The sequence below is a fragment of the Dreissena polymorpha genome, chromosome 16 (genome assembly GCF_020536995.1).
Source record: "Dreissena polymorpha isolate Duluth1 chromosome 16, UMN_Dpol_1.0, whole genome shotgun sequence".
In the NCBI taxonomy this organism is placed as follows: domain Eukaryota; kingdom Metazoa; phylum Mollusca; class Bivalvia; order Myida; family Dreissenidae; genus Dreissena; species Dreissena polymorpha.
Window position 1 is genome coordinate 7,512,281 of NC_068370.1, and position 21,511 is coordinate 7,533,791.

At 36.5% G+C, this 21,511-nt stretch overlaps 1 protein-coding gene across 9 annotated transcripts in view; it reads left to right on the forward strand.

The window, feature by feature from the left end:
• LOC127862988 (multiple epidermal growth factor-like domains protein 10) overlaps positions 1-21,511 on the forward strand; it is a 73,344-nt gene that overhangs the window by 5,790 nt on the left and 46,043 nt on the right. For 7 of the 9 annotated variants that reach the window (XM_052402285.1, XM_052402286.1, XM_052402283.1 and 4 more), the window contains exons 1-8: positions 2,212-2,398; positions 11,439-11,622; positions 13,280-13,509; positions 14,194-15,618; positions 15,913-16,065; positions 18,675-18,818; positions 19,274-19,470; positions 20,941-21,163. In XM_052402285.1, coding sequence (XP_052258245.1) covers positions 2,356-2,398; positions 11,439-11,622; positions 13,280-13,509; positions 14,194-15,618; positions 15,913-16,065; positions 18,675-18,818; positions 19,274-19,470; positions 20,941-21,163 — 2,599 coding nt within the window. In that variant the 5' untranslated portion in view covers positions 2,212-2,355. Of the gene's footprint in view, positions 1-1,585; positions 1,639-2,211; positions 2,399-11,438; positions 11,623-13,279; positions 13,510-14,193; positions 15,619-15,912; positions 16,066-18,674; positions 18,819-19,273; positions 19,471-20,940; positions 21,164-21,511 lie in introns of those variants that run through there. The other 2 variants (XM_052402288.1, XM_052402287.1) reach the window with 2 other exon arrangements.

Below are 21,511 nucleotides of genomic sequence, written 5' to 3' on the forward strand. Positions count from 1 at the left end.
GCCATCAGCCTTGCTAACGTCCAGCCTGCGCATTTTATTTTTTTTATTTTATTTTTTTATTTTTCTATGTTAATACTTTGTTGTGATGTGTCTGATGTGATTTATTTTGAAAGATTGATTTTTGAAAGATTGATTTTTGTATCAGATTTTGCATATTTTGTATTATCATAATCATCATCGTCATCATTATCATCGTAGTCGTCATTTTCGTCGTCGGATTTGTTAAGGAAGTCATTATATAGAGAATAATGGGTTGGTGTGGATTTTAGATCAGGTTTATCATGTGAGGCTTATAAAACAGAAAGCACGAGCCTTGGCGAGTGCTTTTTCGTTTTCGTGCCGAGCATGATGAACGTGATCTTTAATCAACACTTATCTGTTATTCTATTTATCCCACGTTTAACTTAGTAAACCTTTTTATTTAAACAGAATTAGTTTGAGTGGATACTTTCGCTGGATTTATGACGTCGTTTCGTCGAAATATTGACGTCATTTCCTGCCGTTGATTATAGATGATATTTAATCAACGGGGCTTTAATCAACCGAATTCGCTTTTAAAGTGGGATAAAACATTTAACTGTATAGTTAATTTTCTTTTTTCTCTTGTATGATCGTATGCATGTTTCAATATGTATACTTGTGTTTTGTTACTGAAGACCACATTGTAAAAAAGAAATTATTTCTTAATGTGAATTCTTCATGAAATAAAGTTATTATTATATTATTATTATTATTAGATACCTAATGATACCATGAAGCCTTGCGTGATTTTATAGCGGACATCGTAACTCCTGACCAGACTGCGTAATTTTTGGCTGAAAACACCATAATACCCATTTTCGCATGATGCGGCTCTGAAAGTGTGATTTGAATGCGTCGAACGAAAACTTCGTGTGAGTCAAATATAAACATACAATACATTGATGGTGAAGAAATAAAATCATAACGTTAGCCGCGTGAGGACACATATGATGTGATCTCCCGAAGTATATTTTTTATCTACGAACACTATTGTGTGGTTTGAATATACGTGTACTTAATACACACATTTTATGCGAAGGATATGCGACTGACGAGAGGAAAAATAACAACAACATTACGGAAACCTTTGTTTTCCATTTAATTATTTATAAACGTATATAATCCAATTATAATAATTTCAAAGTTATGAAATACGCCGAATATCTTTTTAACGATACCGGGTATATCTCGTTACGAATAAGCATGATCAAACGATTACATTTTTCTTATTAATCGAGTCTCTGTAAACAATTATCATTTTTACTTGAAGGCATGTTTTACACTTTAGACTTTTGTTCTAGATTTGTCTTTTGAAGATATTGATAGGGTTAACACAGGCATTCACTGCTTTATCCCATACATATGTTAAAGTTACAGACTATAGTAAACAAATGCGCTAAAAAGGTTACATTCCACTTGAAATGGCCGACAGAAGAAGGTGAAAGGAGTGATTTGTGTTGAGTTCCCAGTTGGTTTAAACTTGATTGTAGTGTAGCGTGCAATGGCTACGCCTATTTGCAGGACACGCCGCGAGATAAACGCCTCTGTGATAACATGTAGAACAGAGAGTTTAGTGTGTATGCTTAAAGAGTACGGAATGTAAATTAGCGAGTAAAGGTAAACTGGTTTTGAGTTTTAAATGATATTCCTTCAATGGTTTTTAACAGGGCATTTATAGAAGAAATACTGCAATAACATATATTTTAATTGCTATATTTTTAAAGCTAAGAATGCCCTAAAAAATGTATAATTATTGGAGACTCTATGTGAAAAATGTTGCATCTATTTTCGCTTAAAGTTGTCAACCTCTGCGCAGAGATTTGACTGGAATCAGCATAGATGGATCGAATCCCTGTCGTTAATACTAACCACTTGATGATAGCTGAGCCACGTGGTACAATAATTTACTGATGTTATTTTACTTTTTTAATGTTGGTGATTTATTTGTTTTGCATGAACCTATGCGTATACATTATTTTCAAAATATAAAAGAAAATGATACTACTTTTCATTGAATAATACTTCAACACAAAATACAAAATCCTTCCACATCTGGAAAGATTTTTTGTGATGGCAAAGATTGTACTTGAGAGCATGTCGCTTTTAGATTGACTGATAGAAGGAAAATATTTAGTATACTGTGACCTAAAATGTCAGTGCGCGTAGTCGCTCTTGATCAGCAAACGTTTGTTTACGGAGGATGTCGTAGATAGCCGATGTATCACGAATTACATTTTACCTGTGAAATGTAAATAAAAAACATCAGGTGATAGTTGTAACTTCCTCCTTTAAATGATGAACTTCAGTTAATGCGACAATGGACGATAAGAAAACATGACCTTATCACTTTATCTTTTATTAATTGTGGTCTCGATGGGTAAGTATTTTGTCACATTGCATAAAGAATGAACAGGGGTGTTCTAATGTCAATCACTCAATGCCATTAATCACAAAATATTTCTTAAAAGTTCAGAATGCATTTGAACGCGGAAACTCCGATCTGAAAAACAACATAACAAAATATAAATATGGCAAAAGTATTGGAATGCAAGTATTTAAATGTTAACAATAATTAAATTGGGTGCTGGACGTTTCGTGCCACTACCAGTTCGTGCCACTGATATTTGTGTAGGAGGGCAATGGACGTCTGACTGACTAATGGGATCGTTTACCCTCGGGACTTCGGTTAAAAACCATTGCCCCAGCACACTGCTTAACATTAAAACTCTGCATTTAAAAGGTCGAAAACGACCATAAAATGGACAGCCCGATTTTACTGGGCTGTACCATTGATACAAATATAAAACTTTGCACTGTTGGAGCGGTGCTTAAATAAAAATCTAGTAGTTTAAATATTAGCTTTACACTGGTTGATCCTAACGCTGTTAAATAGCTGCGTTTTCATTCGTTGATAGACTTTTAAAACGATGGCGCTGATGGTCCGAAATTTCTTATTAGGAATTACAAGTAGGTCAATCCGTTTAAAATAGAATTTTCCCACAACGGACAACCTTAGCATTGCACTTTTACAAAAAGTAAACAATAATAGTTTATGTGCAGAAAATATAAATGAAAGAAAAGGATAATTACATCCAAAAGAACTTTTAAAAAATTCATGATTTGTTTATGTTATGCTTCTATAATTCTTATTAATTATTATGCCCCCCTTCAAAGAAGAGGGGGTATATTGCTTTGCTCATGTCGGTCTGTCGGTCGGTCTGTCGGTCCGTCCACCAGGTGGTTGTCAGACGATAACTCAAGAACGCTTGGGCCTAGGATCATGAAACTTCATAGGTACATTGCTCATGACTCGCAGATGACCCCTATTGATTTTTAGGTCACTAGGTCAAAGGTCAAGGTCACGGTGACCCGAAATAGTAAAATGTTTTTTTTATGATAACTCAAGAACGCTTATGCCTTGGATCATGAAACTTGATAGGTAGATTGATCATGACTAGCAGATGACCCCTATTGATTTTCAGGTCACTAGGTCAAAGGTCAAGGTCACGGTGACCCGAAATAGTAAAATGGTTTACGGATGATAACTCAAGAACGCTTATGCCTAGGATCATGAAACTTAATAGGTACATTGATCATGACTAGCAGATGACCCCTATTGATTTTGAGGTCACTAGATCAAAGGTCAAGGTCACGGTGACCCAAAATAGTAAAATGGTTTCCGGATGATAACTCAAGAACGCATTTGCCTAGGATCATGAAACTTGATAGGTACATTGACCACGACTGGCAGATGACCCCTATTGATTTTCAGGTCACTAGGTCAAAGGTCAAGGTCACAGTGACCCGAAATAGTAAAATGGTTTCCTGATGATAACTCAAGAAAGCTTACGGCTAGGATCATGAAACTTCATAGGTACATTGATCATGACTCACAGATGACCCCTATTGATTTTCAGGTCACTAGGTCAAAGGTCAAGGTCACAGTGACAAAAAAAATATTTACAAAATGGCTGCCACTACAACTGAGAGCCCATATGGGGGGCATGCATGTTTTACAAACAGCCCTTGTTAATATTGGTACGATGTTGTTGTTATATGATTATTGTTTTGTATTGTTTTTTAAAAGAGAGAGAGAGAGAGAATAGCCCAATTTTTATAAGTAAAGATGGTGAAAACACACATACTGTTGTTTGTGGCATCATCATTACTAGACCCACTGTTCAGTATATACTGCTATGGGTTTGTTTGACTCTTTAAACTTTGTGATCTGTGTTTTAAATGTTAAAATCCAAATAGGATTATTTTAATATAATGCCTATAGAAAAAAGGAATACACAGATGTGTAATATGTTTGAGAAACAAACACAAAATAATAATATTTAAGGGTTTTCCAGATCACAAAGTGGTTTAACATTGCCACTATATATTTACATACATGGTCAAGTACCATTTTTATGTGTATATTCAAGGTTTAAACGAAATGTCATACAACAAGATCTAATCGATGGAAAGATATGCTTATCTATGAACATTAATTAGTAGGGATGCTAGAGCCTGATTTAACAGCTCTCAAATGTAAAGTGAATTTGCATGTATACATGCAATTATATGAAAAAGGAAAAGAAAAAAAGATAATATATAATAACACATAGGGAGTATAACTCTCAAATCTATATTAATGTTGCAATTGAGTATTTAGAGATATTAAAAATTGTAATGTGTAAAAATGTATGTATGTGGCTCAATGTTAAACACTTGCAGACAGGGAATATAGCCGTAATGCTCCAACGTAAGACCCTGTCTGTATGGAACTTAAAGAGGATTGGGCTATGAAAGAAGGACGTCCCCCCAGAGTGGCGTTAAGACAATATTTAAAAGAAATTTAATGATAATATTTATATATTTACAGGTAATAGCTTGCGTGTCGCCAAACTGTTACCTCTTTAGGGCCACATAAAAAACAATGGTAAAACAATGTACTTTACAGTTTAAAATTAGACAAAACAAACAAAGTTTATACAAGAAGGCAGATTATGTACAGAATATGCACTTATTGATAGGTAAAATAACAAGTTGCCACCCTGGGGGGTTAAAAGAAGGAGTTTGGAAGTGTAGGTAGGTGTGGTGAGGTAGGGAGTTTCCAGCAGGGGCAAATCAACTTGTGTTTGTGTAGGGGAGATAATTTTGTATGGAGAAGTATTGATGGTTTTGTCCCCTATACCAGAGGGAGTGCACGGTAAATGGAACTAGGAAAACTACACATGGTGATTAATAAAGAAAAAGAAAGAGATAAAACACTCTGATGTTTAATATACTGAAATATTATAGTAATATGTGGGATTTGTAAACCACATAAATGTTTAATATACTGAAATATTATAGTAATATGTGGGGTTGGTAAACCAATTCATATAACAATGCAGGAAATAACCCACAAAAAGCTATCATCCATACTATAAAAATTAGTATATAGGGGATGATGCAAGTTAGAAGAAATGGTACAAGAACACCTTATTTACTTACTATACAAAATTAGTAAGTTTCTCAAGATTAAGATAAAAATTGTACAACAGTACTTTATTTGTTATGATTGTTGATATACCGCTTATAGGGAGAGTTACAATAATCCCATAAATTGAAAAAACCCTTAGAGGATAAAATGGTATTGCAAGGTGTACGTGACCCTGCACCGTGCACTCCTGTCTGACATGGTTCTTCGAGTTTGAAGGAGACGGGGGGTGTCAGAGGAGAAGGGAGGGTTGCAATGCAGCCAACATACCCAGGTTACTGGTCAGCCTCGTCCTTTCTTTTAAATAAAAACTACCATAAAATATGTATATATTAAGAAACTGAATAATGTAAATGGTGGACTAACATCATATTCTCATAACAAATGTATTAAAATAAAGAAGACCAGGTCAATACCATTGGCCTGATTTAGAAAGGGCGGGGTAGAACAATAAACCCATTAAAAACTAAAATAAAAGTTGTGTAAAAAAGACACAAATCCAACACAATTACTAGATTGCGTCGGTTTTGTGCAAAGATTACACAGTTAAAAGAATAACAGTCACAAGACTGGATAATTGGGTGGGTGTTGGCTGCTCTCCCTCCCCCAATGACCTAGATTTTGTCTGTTATCTGGCAATCTAGTAGGTGTTTGGCGAGGGCAGAGAAGACCGGGCCCCTAGCTGCTCCCTTGGGGTCTAGCAAGTTGGAAAGGTTTAAAACTAGTCCATGGGAGTGCAATGCAGCTTCGAGGTGGTCCGTCTGCGCCTTATGGTTAGGACATTGCAGCAGCATGTGGGGCGCAGTGAGGGGTTCCTGGCACCTAGGACATGCAGGGTCTATACCGAGGACATACTTTCGTGATGGCTCTGTCAAGCACAATGCTTGCTGAGTATCTGTCAGGCGGCCTGAGGGTTTTCGCGGGTCTGGTAAAAGTATGTCGACGGGAAGACAAATTGTCGGTCCGAAGATTCGACTCACCCATTACAAATTTCTTTGTCAGGGAGTAGATCTCAGTAGGTGCCAGGGGTTCCCCAGCATCTACAGCCCCCCCTCAAGAGGCCCTCCTTGGCCGCCCTGTCGGCCTGCTCATTTCCACTGATGTTGACATGTGCTGGACACCATACTAATGTGACCTTTAAAGATTTATCTAGGCACTGTTGATGAAGTTCCAAAATGCTAGCTAAAATATCAGGCCTAGATCTGCTATTTCTGTTTTTTATAGACTCAAGAGATGACATTGAGTCTGATAAAATAGCAGTTTTAGTAGGTTTATTGACCAATATCCAGCACAGAGAGTATTTAATTGCCAAAAGTTCTGCTGTAAAAATAGAGAGATTGTTGCTGAGCCTGTGTGTTTTACTAATGTTTTTTGAAGGAATTACAAAAGAGTTGGCTACCAAACCAGAGTTAGGGCATTTGGAGCCGTCAGTGTAGATTTTTAGATGCTCAGCATACATATTATCTATAAGAGAGAGAGCTTCTCACTTGATGCGTTGTGGCAAGACAGTTTTCGTTATTTTATTAGAGAGTGATAGGTCAACATCAATGGGTCCAAGCGTCCAGGGGGGGGGGGGTCTTGGAGGGCCTCAGGTCTGCTACAGGTACCTTGTCGAGACCGGCATCCTCAACCAGGGTCCATATACTCGCACCAAAAGGTAGGGCGACATGCTTATGCTTAAGTATTTTCCCCTTGATGAAGGTGCCAGTCCCGACAAGTTTGTAAACGGGGTTTGAACCATGCCGAGACTTAGCCCTGGCCCAGAAGTTAAGGGACTGTTGTTTTCTACGCAAGTCAAGAGGCAGCACACCGGCTTCCTCCTCAAGCAGTGCACCAGGTGTACAGTTTAGGGCTCTCAGTGCTATCCTTAGGGCCTTGTGTTGAATGGCATCAACCATTTTTAGGGCGTTTGGCTTTGCACATGCATAGATTTGGGCTCCATAATCTAGCTTTGGACGTATAAGGGACTTGTAGAGAGTTAAGAGGCTATTTATATCTGATCCAAAACCTGTGCCTCTTAACATTCTCATTAAATTTAGGTCCCTTTCGCACCTTTCTGCCAAATATTTAAAGTGGTGAGTAAAAGTTAACTGTTTATCTAGGTACATACCTAGAAATTTCACCACTTTTTCAAAGATAATATTGGTGCCGCCTAAATTTAAGTCCAAAGAGTGCTGAAATTGGTCGCCAAATAGTACTCCTACTGTTTTGGTTGGAGAAATTTTGAATCCCCATTCAATTGCCCATTTCCATATGGAGTCTAAGCCTGCTTGAGCCCTCTTTTTCAGGCGTAACATGTTAGACCCCTTTAACCAAGTGCCTGAGTCATCAGCAAACTGGGAGATAACCATTCCTGAGTCTTTTACGGCATCAGGTAGACCGTTTACGATGAGGAAGAACAGAGTTGGGGATATTATGGACCCCTGGGGGGTTCCGCGGTCAGTTATGGCTACCTCTGATAACTCCCCATCGACCCTGACCTGGATTTTACAGCCCTCTAGGAAAGCTCTGAGGTAGTGGAAACAGTATCCAGTGATTCCACAGTCAGCTAGCTTTTGAAATATGCCAAAGGTCCATGTTAAATCAAAGGCGGCCTTAAGGTCCAAAAAAATTGCTAATACTGATTGCCCTTGATTTTTTGCAGAAAGAATATCATGTTGTAATCTAGCTAGCTGATCAATAGTGTCGGGTAGATCGCCCCTTCCTAAAGCCAGACTGGAAGGGGTTTAGTATATTATTTGATTCCAATAAGTGTTCTAATCTATTTTTGACCATTATTTCTAATAATTTACCTGCATGTGATGTTAAACTTATTGGACGATATGAGTTTGGATCATTGGACGTTTCATCCCACTCATAATATATAGGCGGATAGGTGTGAATAATGCCTTATAGAAGGTGTGAATCATAACAGGAAACTTTCGCACCTTTGATTGTAACATCTGTTCAATGTTAAAACAAAATTGTTTTATTCCAAGATTGTTGAAGATTCAATTTACATGCATTAACAATAAATTACATAAAACATATTCAATATATTGATATTAACCATATCAAAAGTGAATGCATACATACAATTTAACAATATCTAGATTGATAACATAAATATATTCAAACATTTGCAATAAATTGACACTAACAATATCAGAATATGCATACATACATTTTAAAATGTTTTAATACACATATACAAAAATACACAAATATGTCAGCAAAAATATAACAGCATACTACCCTATCCTATACATACACACATCAGATATACAATGTATTGCATTTCAGAAGTCCTCATTGTGGATGTTGTCATGGGTTGTGCTCTTTCCCAGCCCGATGAGTTGTCATGTCATCATCTTCGTACTTCTCCCAGATCTCGAAGAGTTGCCCCTGCACTTCTTTGAATATTTTCCGGTGTACCCGAGTCAGGGCGTGTTCCGACACTAGGCGAATCCACTGTTTCTGCCTCACGGCGCAACAGGAGGACGAGCACGTTTAACCCTAGGTCGGGACCCCTTGCTCGACCATTGATTCATTTTAAATTGTATTATTGTTCATTCATGTTATATTAGTATTTATGTATGTAGTACATACACATGAAGCATAAAAAATAACAGCACTTCATGTTTTATATTTATTAAACATAATGGACTATGCACACATGTTTTTATACAACATGTATTACAAACACATACACATGATGCATAAAAATAACAACTTTATGTTTTATATTTATTGAACATAATGAACTATTTACAAATACTATATTTGACTCGAGAGCATTTATATAAGCCTTAGGCTTTCGATGCAATCGAGCTAAAATAAATAGGTTTAAACTAAATACTATATTGTTGTAATTTTCTACATTAATATACACCCCTATATTATTCACACCTATACGGCATTATTCACACCTATCCACCTATATATTATCAAAGGGAAGAAACGTCTACCTCTTTTCAACACAAATATCAGTGGCACGAATTGGTAGTGGCACGAAACGTCCATAAACCATAAAATTTAGTAGTAGTTCTTCTTGACTGCTCTTAGCTTCACAATGCGTACTTACTAACAGCTACAAGTCACAAGTGATGCTTATAATACGACCTTAATTTCTCCTTCATGTTAGTTTGTAATGAAAAAATCAGGGGTGATAAAGTTCTGAAAACATATTAGTAAAGGGACTATTTGTTAGTCCATCTCAACGGACTCCCAGAGCCTTTGATAATTTTTGCTATGACAGTTCTGGGCAACCCATTGGGTTTTAACCGTTATAAAGCTGAGAGTTGAATTATTGCAACTACTATTTTCTTTTCTATCTGCTGATTTTGTTGCATATGGCGTCGTTCTGTAGATCATTGAAAGAACAAATGACCTTCACTTCATTTCAGTGATTTACAAATCAACCAAGAACAAGTTGGAATGGGAATTTGTATGCCCCCGAAGGAGGGCATATAGTGATCACACTGTTCGTCCATCTGTCTGTCTGTCACACTTTGCGTTTAGGTTTTGAAAAATGCTCATAACTTATGTGTCGCTTCAGATGTAACCTTTATATTTGGTATGCATGTGTAAATGGACAAGGCCTTTCCATATGCACACAAATTTTGAACCCTGTGACTTTGACCTTAAACTTAGGGTCCGAATTTAGGTTTCAAAATCTGCATTTAGGCTTCGAAAAATGCTCATAACTTATATCAAAGCGTTTTTCGGGGGCATATGTCTTCCTATGGAGACAGCTCTTGTTTAATTTAAAGAAGATTGACTGTCTTGGTATGATTTGTTTTTCTTTCTTGGTATGATTTGTCTTTTAGAACAGGATTGTGGAAAACTTATGAACTTCGTATCTCATCGTAAAATGCTTTTATTACATGTTCAATTAAAAACACATTTGAAGTGCTGTGCATATTGTGTGAGTCAAAAAAACATTAAGCAAAAATGATTGATTGCCATCATCTTTCGCAGGGATGAAGAAACTAAATTAAGTGTAATATTACAGAAACCCAATAAATAATGTTATTGTTAAAATTGCATCCTTTAATAATTTCTGAGTGAGGTTAAAACAAGTTTAAAAAAATAAAATATTTGTGTACAGTTCAATGCATTGCTTATTTCTATTATTATTAACAGCACAGAATAATAATGAAATAGTAATTATATATGTACATGTAATTACTTTGTTCTCTGTATATAGAAGGATTTGTCTGCAATGAATTTTGTGAATGAAATGTGTGCTTATATTTTACATTACATTCATCTATGTTGTCAAAAATGTGCTGTATAAATATTGCTTTATTACTATGAAAATTGTGATTAAATGTACATGATTTAAAATAAATAAATGATGATTGCACTTTGACAAGTACCATAATAATTATTAACTCTATTGAAAACTGTATGTTATGTTAACTTATGATATGTGATTGTTGTCATTTCAAAAAATATAAAAGTATAAAGTACATAATATTTGATAACCACTTTTCGCGCGCAGATAAACAAAAACTGGTTGGCACAAAGAAATTTTGGACCAGAGCTTGCCCTGTCTATGTCTGTTTGAAGAGGTTATGCCAACCTGTTATGGGCATCTGGTTGTCTGTAATCATTCGACAGATATTTCTTCCCCACAGACTTTAATCAACTCAATTACACCTCTGGAGCAGGACCTCTGCTATGTCCTGCAGACCTCTACCTTCTACCAGATCATGTCTGTTATTAACTCTTTTAGTGCTAGAACCGAATTTTGAAGGCCTTTGCAAACAGTTTGGATCCAGATGAAACGCCATAGAACATGGCGTCTCATCAGGATCCACACTGTTTGCTTTTCTGATAGTATTCTTTGGAAAAAAAACGAAAAAATGCCTATTTAAAGAAATTCAGCAGACGACATTTTAGCAGATGACAAATTTCCTTAGCATGCAAAGGGTTAAGCAATTGTATATTGCTCTTCTGTCAGGTGTGGCGAGGGCACAGGACTGCTCCAACTGCCTGTATGAGGGGGAGCACTGCTATGTCTACCCAGACACACACCAGTGTATGTTTGGCTGTAAGCCAGGGTGGGTGGGGGACAACTGCCAACAGAGATGCGACAGGAAGTGTGCAGAGTGCAGGCAGGTCATGTCTTTACAGGAATGCACAAGGTATCTAATGAATTTGTTGTAAAATAAACAGTTAAAATTTTTGCAGATTCCATGGAAATCAACATGTTCATTTCATGTTTATACACATGTAAAAAGAAAAGCAAAAAAAATGAACTACTTTTTTGAATATAATTATATTTTTATAAAGAGTAAATGTATGTGTCTGGACTGCAGTTGATAATTGGTTGTGGTGGAGACAAGATGATGAAAATTTAATTGATTATACGTGTAGAAAGCGAATAAGATCATATATTAATAGAAGTGGTCAAAGGCTATTACAAACAATGATAATGCTGCTGCTAAAAGGGCACAGGGTAGAAAGACATAATAGTTTTCAAAGGCCAACTGAGCACACAGTGCTCAAAGTGAGCTATACGTTTTCATTCTATGTCCCATGTCCTGTGTTGCGCTAACTCACCATCAAACTTGTTACCACTTTTGAATCCATAGTCTTGGTTTATTTTTAGCTCACTGGAGCTCAACAGGCTTATGGTGAGCTCTTGTGATCACCTTTTGTCCATCGTCTGTCATAAACAATATTTACCATGTTATTACTCTAGAAGTCACATTTATTGTCCAATCTTCATGAAACTTGGTCAGAAGAATTGTTATTATGATAGCTGAGTTGGAAAATGGGTCTGGTCCATTGAAAAACATGGTCACCAGGTTTCGGTTGTTCAAAAACCCTTTGCCCAAAATGTGAACAACTCAGTAATAAAAAACCATAATTTTATCACGTCTTTTAAGAAAAACAAAAAGCTGTTGTTTTTTTTTAAAAGGAAAGCCGTTTTAGCTGTGTTTTTTTGCAGAAATAATGTATTTATGCTACCGATTTTGTGTTCATTTAAATTACAAATAGTTTGACAGTAATTGTTTTGATATGATACATTTAAAAGTCTATTGTGTGTTTACTTCTTCATGTTTATGATGCACGCCAAATGGCATTGTACACCATCTGTTAATAACAGAGTTATGGCCCTTTGTATCTTGAAAAAAATCTTTTTTGAGTGTCAAATATAACACTATTGTGTCCAGAAGCATATTGGCGATGGATATCAATTCAACGTATTTGCTTGTTTTATTTACCCCCCCCCCCCAAACATACACATACAAAACTACTAAGTACGCATATATTTTTGTATCTGCCAAAACAACAATCCTTTTAAAACAAAGTTAACAGCCCTTGCTTAATGTTAACAATACTAAGGTGAGCAACCAGGGCCACCTTGGCTCTTGTTTTTCAAACTGGTCAGAATTACTATCTTAAAAATATCAAGGCTAAGTTTGATTATGAGTTTGGTGATGTGGTCGCTTGGTCATATCATAGAAAACAAACCTCACAAAAGCTCTATATGCCATATGGCAGTTATGTGTGACCTAATAATCATTGAAATATGTTGTCTAAATTTTTGACTTGAACATATATCTAAGCCACGTTAAAAACTGAGTAACATGGGCTCTCTCTTTTGTTTTAATTGGTAAAATCCAACACATTTCTGGGTCTTTAACTTGTTATTGAAGATTTGAAGCAACATTTATTTTTGATTAATTACAAAATACTTTGGACTTAATAAGATTCTGAATAATTTTAAATCAACAAGGATTATTTGACTTTTAATAATAAATCAAATAGGTCATGATCTCTGCCATTATACAGGTGCTCAGTCATGGGATATTATGGGCCAGAATGCAACCTCCGCTGCAGTGAAAATTGTCAGGGGTTTTATAGCAATGCTGCAACATGCGATTTTTATGGCAACTGTATCTATGGTTGCAAGGAGCCATGGTCCGGACGGACTTGCAGCGAACAAAACTGTACCATACTTCATTGCACGGAGTGTCGAATGGCAGCACAGCAGTACATCTATTGCTACAAATGTGAAGAAGGTATGCTTGTAGACCATAGTGGTTTTTCACCATTTTGGGAATGGGGCCGGGCCCCTTTGGATTCGGAAAAACTGCAGTGTTTTGACTGAAATAAGGACATTAGTTAATTTAGTTTTGTTGTTGTTTTGCTATGAAATGCTTCAAAATTGAGAATAAAAGTGTTTGAATATAACTAAGGTTCAACATACTGTATAGAGCTAAATGGGAGATGAACAAAATGTTGAAATCTAAAAAAAATTGTCTTGATGGAAACCTTCAAAATAGGGAATTTTTAGGCCCCATTTTGGAAAAATATATACTTTTTACATTGGGAATGTTGCCAAAAACCGGCCCCAATTTTCTACAAATGTGTTTTCTTTTCTGGTCTATTTAAATGGTGTCGGATCCCTTGAAGTTTGAAATAATGCCTATAATACTGTATTTTGTGAACATGGCATTTCAACTTTTGTAATAAGTTATTGTCTGTTGTATAATACTATGATTTTCAAAAATATTATTTAAAAAAACGATTTTCAGTCTGCACTTATATTTGGTCAAAGTGAAACATAGCCCCTCTTTTTGCAGTTTTTTTTATCATCTGCAGTTCAAAGCCTGTAGCAAAGAAAGGTATTAACTAACTTCTTGAAAGATAACACTTAATTTTTAGCACTGCTTGCATTGAAAGAGTGTTTTATTTCCATTCAGGTTATTTCTGGGATAATAATCTTCTGTTATGTAAGCCATGCAGTGATCATTGCTCCCAGCCCTGCAGTCCCTATTCCGGGCATTGCAGTTGCAAGGCAGGCTGGATTGGCAGCCTATGTGACACGAGATGCAACTTAGCCAGCTGTCTGAATTGCACAGTCAACAGAGAAAAGGTTGAGTGTGCCGTATGCGAGCTGGGGAAGTATCCCAGCAAAGGAACATGTGTATCATGTGAGGACCGAAACTGTATTGGTCACTGTGATTCCAGTAAAGGTGACTGTCCTGACGGCTGCAAGCCAGGATGGTATGGCAAGAATTTTTATTGCAATCTAACCTGTGATATAGCCAATTGTAACCAGTGCTCATTGAGTTTCAGCAGTGCTGCATTATGCTTAAAATGCAAGCCTGGTTTCTATTTGTACAACAAAGCGTGTTTGAAGTGTCCGGACTACTGCATGGACGGTTTGTGTAACGATTTTAACGGTAACTGTAAAGAGTGCATCAGCGGTTACTATGGTGAAAAATGCAGATGGAGGTGTAGCGATGGGTGCATTGGCACCGTCTGTAATATTTCAGGGGAATGCCAATGCAGAGAAGATTGGTATGGACCTTATTGTGATCGAAAATGTCCCTCTTACTGTACTGTTGAAAGCTGTAGGAACTATAATTCAACCCTTGGGTGTGTAGAATGCGAACCTGGAAGATACGGCTTATACTGCCAGTCTAAATGCCATGATAATTGTCAGATTGTAACTACGCAGAATACCAGGTTTAAATACTGCATTAAGGAAAGCGGAGAATGCCGGGATGGGTGCATAACCGGATTTTATGGAGGTGATTGTTCTATTCCTTGCACCTCTGGTTGTTATGGGTCATGTAACAGGTCTACGGGTGAATGTGAAAGCGGTTGCACGCTGTCTACTTATGGTAAAAGGTGTGATTTGTCCTGTCCTAGTAACTGCCAGAGACCCCTAGCAGGATATCAACGAGCCTGTGATATGGTGACGGGGGCATGTGAAAATGGCTGCACAGTGGGTTTTACTGGACTGTTTTGTAACGAGTCGTGTGCAAAGAACTGTAGAGATAATACTTGCGATCAAAATGGGGACTGTGTCTTTGGCTGTAGAGAAGGGTACACTGGAAAGAACTGTGACTTGATATGCCAAAGAGATTGCGGGGACAGTTGTTTCCCGAACTGTCTTAACGGCATATGCCACCTAAAAAGCAAGCTCTGTACTGCCGGCTGCTCTCTGGGCTGGTGGGGCGAGTCATGCAACATCAGCTGCAAGGCAGAATGTCAGGAAGGGAATTGCAGCCAGCACGATGGGACCTGCCTGGGGCCATGCCTGTCTGGATATTATGGGGCCAAGTGTGACAGGAGGTGTAGTCCATACTGTGTGAACAAAGTATGCAACAAGAATTCAGGTAAGCATAATATACATTTATTTAAAAATAGCAAATATTTATCAGGATTTGTGTATGCTATGCAAAGTTTAAGAGAATACAGTCAAAGTCATTTCACAAAAGATCTTTTAACACTTGAATTATAAAAATAATAAATAATTTCTGCTGGTGCCTTACTTTCAATAAGGGGAACCTCTTAACACATATTTTTGGGATGATTCTAGAAAGTTCATTTAATATAAAAAAAATTGCAAATGTGCCAATATTTCTATCAACATGTAAAGTTTCCTTAAACAAAAAGAACATTATATTCAGGAAGCTGTAAAGATGGTTGTTCAGAACGGACGATATACGGCCCGGAGTGTGTGGACACGTGCTCCAAAGCCTGTCTGAACCAGGCATGTGACCAGCTGACAGGGGCCTGTCTGCGATGCCCTGCTGGAAAGCAAGGCAGTCTGTGTGAACAAGGTAACTATTACAAGTTTATATGACACGCATTCTGGTTAAACTTGGTTTAATACATCTGCATAAAGTGTTGTCCCAGATTACCAAGTGCAGTCAAGCATGACACTTTCTGATTTTTTGTGTGTACATTTTTGTTTATAAAAAGTCTCTTCTTAAGGAATATCCAGTTTCGAAAGAAAGTGTCATCTCTGATAAGTCTGTGCGACCTCACAGGCTAATATGTGACTACACTTAAAGCACATGCATCAAGCCCAGATTTGCCCAACTAGACTATTTCCATAAATCCCTCTGATAATCCAAATCACAATTACAATTACTTAGCATATTGAATTCAACATTAAAGCCATACCAATACAATAAGAGTAATTGCCCTTTTGTTGTTTGTGTATGATGTAACTTTACAGGGCTATATCTAGGACACCATAACAGATTTCAAAATAAAACTTTATGGATGTGTAGAAATCAATGAAAAGAAGTACGATGCACAAGAATCATAACCCTTCACTTTCTAAAATAAGAGTTATTGCCCTTATTCATTTGTGTGTGATGTAACTTTTCAGGGCTCTTTCTCAGACAGGATACAAGATTGCAACATGAAATTTCATGGGTGTATAGATATTAATTAGGAGATTTGCCTTGCACAAAAACCATAACCCTACACTTTCTTAAATAAGAGTTATTGGCCTTTGATGTGTTTAGAAGGTGTAACTTCATGGCTATATCTGAGATACCCTACGAGATTTCAACATGAAACTGTGTTGATGTATATATATCAATGAGGAGAATGGCAATTGCATAAATACAATTACTCTACACTTAATTATTATTATTATCCCCCGCCATAGGCGGAGGGATATTGTTTTGGAGTTGTCCTTCCGTCTTTCCGTCCGTCTTTCGGTCCGGCACTTTTGTGTCCGGAGCCATATCTTGGAAGTGCTTTGGCGGATTTCATTGAAACTTGGAATGAGTATATATATGGATAAGAGGATGATGCACGCCTAATGGCATTGTACACCATTTGTTTATAACAGAGTTATGGACCTTTGTATCTTGGAATAATGCTTTTTTGTGTCCAGAGCCATATCTTGGAAGTGCTTTGGCGGATTGAAACTTGGTATGAGTATATATATGGATAAGAGTATGATGCACGCCAAATGACATTGTACACCATTGGATAACAAAAGGAGTTATGGCCCTTTGTATCTTGAAAAAATGCTTTTTTGAGTGTCAAATATAACACTTTAGTGTCCAGAAGCATATTGGCAGGGGATATCAATTCAACAAATTTGCTTGTTTGAAGGATAATATCATATATCAAGAGATTTGCACCCATCCATACACAAAATTTACTTTGGCAGGGGATATCAATTCAACGAATTTGCTTGTTGCATTCAAATTTGGGGCTGGTTAAAGGACCTTTCCTAATTGAAAAGTATATATTTTTCCCTCAGAGGACAATTTGTTTTTCAGTTTACCATCCCTTCAAGGATAACCCAAAATGACATGTTTAGTCTTGCATCATTAATACTTCCTACATAACTTTGATATAATGATTTATGTCTTTGAACAATACCCACCTCATCTGACCTCACTTTGATATTGACCTAATTTTGGACTAAAACTTATTCTTATAGGCAAATTAACCCTTTCAGTGCGGGAACCGAATTTTGAAGGCCTTTGCAAACAGTTTGGATCCAGATGAGACGCCACAGAACGTGGCGTCTCATCAGGATCCAAACTGTTTGCTATTCTGATAGTATTCTTTGAAAAAAAATCGAAGAAAATGCTAATTTTAGAAATTCAGCAGACAACATTTTAGCAGACGACAAATTTCCCAGCATGCAAAGGGTTAATAAACACTCACAAGACTCCTCACGGAGTCATATTTGTTAATTGAACGCAGCATCTTGTTTAATTCTTTAATAAATTTTTCATCTTGTTAACTACACAGCACAAAGTATTCATTGCTCAAAAGGCAAAACAAAACCAGGGCTCCACCTGACGCAAAAAATGTTATATTGTCAAATTAACTGTAGAACACAGAAATCTTTTTCGTATTGGCTGAGTTTTATAAAAAAATAAGACACAAATTGAAATTTTATTGAGTCAAATTCCCTTATGTGTAGCCATACAATATATTGTGCACTTATAGCACGACATTCTGTTTGGCTTGCTATTTGTAGACTGTATTTGTTTTGTCAGAAAATTATTGTGTTGTTGTTTGTAGACGGTATGCGTTTTCACTATATGTGTTTTAAAGCTGTTTGTATATGATTGTATACCTTTTCAAAACAAAGTTATAATCGCTGAACTGTATATGTTTGTCAATTAGCATATGTCGGCTTGCTGTTTGTAGACTGTATCTATTTGTCGTAAAATATGTTGGCAAGTTGTATGTAGACTTAATTTATTTGTTCCTACATATCATGTTGGATTGTTGTTTGTATACATTTGATTTTCATATGTTTTTTTTGCTCTTTGTAGACTGTACGTTTTCATAACATATGTCTCATTACAGTTAGTAGACTGTATATGTTTGTCCTAACACATGTTACCTTGTTGTTATTCATTGTATATATTTGTCATAGCCTATGTTGGCGTGCTGTTTGTAGACTGTTTGCCAGGCTGGTATGGCGAGAGCTGTGAGGACCAGTGTGGCAACTGCAAGGATGGTAACCCCTGCAGTATCCTGGATGGCACCTGTCCAGCAGGGGCGGGCTGTGAGGTTGGATGGACTGGCTTGCAGTGCCAGCAAAGTGGGTGACATAACATATTGGATGCTCAACTCATATAACATTAATATTTAAAAACAGGTGAAAGTTTTTTACCTAGTTTCATCAAATTCTGTTGCATTTTCAATGAGTTTCTTTATCAATGAACACAAATGCTTAGATGTTCTTCAAAAAATTGGCAAATAAGTGTGTTCTTGTCAGTTGGCATGGGAATTGCAACTTCACAATTATTGTTTGAGATACTGAATTAGACTTATGTTCTATCTGGGTGTTGCCCTTATCAAAACAAAAATGATGTTAATGTGTAAAGCACATATGTTTCCATGAAAAAATACATAAAATAAAATATAGCTTTTAAATATCTATATAAATTATAGATTTAAAGTATATATATATATATATAATATAAAGACCAGTTTTCCCCAAATTAGGCCCATATCATTACTTAATACTACCAGTATCTAATTATATGACTTTAGACCTCCTTGGACAATCATCTGCGCAGGCTGGTAGCATGAATATATCCATCGGGGTCGGTGTGGGCGTGTCCTTGGCGGTGGTTGTCATGGTGATTGTTATTGCCGTGTACTTTCTGTGGCGGCAGCGTACAGACAAAGCAAAGGGACACCAGTCTCGGGAACATGTCGTTGTATACAAGGACTCGACTGCTTCTATTGTAAGACTTGAAAATTTCTGCATCTTTAAATCTAGGTACATTAATAATACTTTACTAGTGTTTAATACAGGTAAATTTAATTAGCTAAGACAATTTTCACCCAATCTTAATGTAGTTCACATTTCTACAACACAAATTGATAATGAAATTATTGTTTGTGTTTTTTGTTTTGTTATTCGCTTATTGAGTTTTAAATATGATGGATTGGTGTATTGTGCTGGGAAAACTGGACTTTATTCATGTGGGTACTTTTTATGCCCCTGAAGGAGAGAGTATAGTGATCTGTTCGTCTATCTGAACGTCGCACTTTTGCGTTGAGGTTTGGAAAAATGCTCATTACTTCTATGTTGCTTCAGATGTAACCTTCATAATATGGACAAGACCATTCCATACACACACAAATTTTGACCCCTTCGACCTTGACCTTTAACTTAGGGTTAACATATAGGTTTTGAAATCTGCGTTTAGGTTTTGAAAAAGCATTTTTCTGGGGCATTTGTCTTCCGATGGAGACAGCTCTTGTTTCTTTTAGGGTATGTTTTCTTTAAAGTAGGTTTTTTTCTCTACAAAAAGTTTAGCCAGAAAGTTTTGTCCGTGACAAGCTTAATCAGACTGGCTTGTCTGGGACAACACTTTACATACATGCATTAAGCCTGTTTTTTCCGTCGAAATCTTATCTAAAATCAAGCTGGAAATGTTTCTTGTATACATGTACCTTTATTTGTTATGCAGATAATATAATGTCACCATTTATGTTCTGCAAGAATGCAATTAAGACAAACCTCATGTAAATGTTTCTTTGAAAACCTGTCCAAATCACTGATAACATTTACCATATTTTAAAACAGCAATTTTTTCCTTTTAGTAACTGTTAAAGGTACTTTCCGGATTGAGGAAAAACTATAAAATTCCCAATTGCCATCTGAAAAATTCCCAAAAGAAAGGAAAAAATCATTTTCTTTTTCAAAAAGTGTTTTTACTGCATGTGAACAACTAAAATTCGGCTGTAAACTGAACTTTTCAAGCCAAAATGCATTTTAACGAAAATCTGGTTTGTGCAATTATTACAAAGCAATTTAAACGACCCTGATTTCCAAATCTGAAGTTTTTGTAATGCAAATTGTGCACAATTTTCACAATTGGCATGGTACCGGGAAAAAAAAATCGCTGTAAAATTAATTGAGCATATTATTGCTTACAATTTGACATATGAGCAGTGTTCTTGGAAAACTTGGCCTAATGCACGTTCCATCCCAGATTGGCCTTGGCAGTTCCCAAAGGAAGTCCTTTTTTTGCAAAAATCCAGTTTTTGGCGGCAATTGTCTCCCCTGATTAGCCTGTCCAGACTGCACAGACAAATTTGAAATGATTCTTATCACATGTTTATAGCCCAATTGTCCCATAGCGAATATTGCATAGTGAAATTGTAATGTGCAATGTTCAAGATGACAGTAGTTCTCGTGTTTTCAGGAACAAGTACCCACCACAAGCAGTGCGGGGGTTCTGGCCACTGATGCAGGGGAGAGCGACAGTGCCCGTAGTGACAACCTGTTACTGGGCACAGATACACCAGTCATACACGCTGACCTTGACTCGTGTTTCCACGACAACGGATTTTTCAAACTGTACAAGGGGAAGACAAATATGAAAGCTGGAAAAAGGGAGTGCTGTGTAAAAATACATAACTTAGATGGTATGATGTTTGAAATACATGTACATGTTTTTACTCTTTTTATTGCTAGATGAATTCACACAGGGGGTTTATTTTGTGATTTCCTTTTATGCATAGCAAGTTGTGCGTCTAGTGTCATTAACATTTACCTTGATAGCAAGCTAGAGGCTACATTTATTGTCTTATTTTCATGAAACTTGATTAGAAAATTTGTCACAATGATATCTTTACAGAGTTCTATACTGGGCCAAACAAGGTTAAAAACATAAGTTCACTTGGTAAAATTAAAGAAAAGTTTTTACTGCAGAAGTCTCTGTCATAGTCAAATATTTATGAAACATTATCACCAGATCTAATCTAAGGTTATCT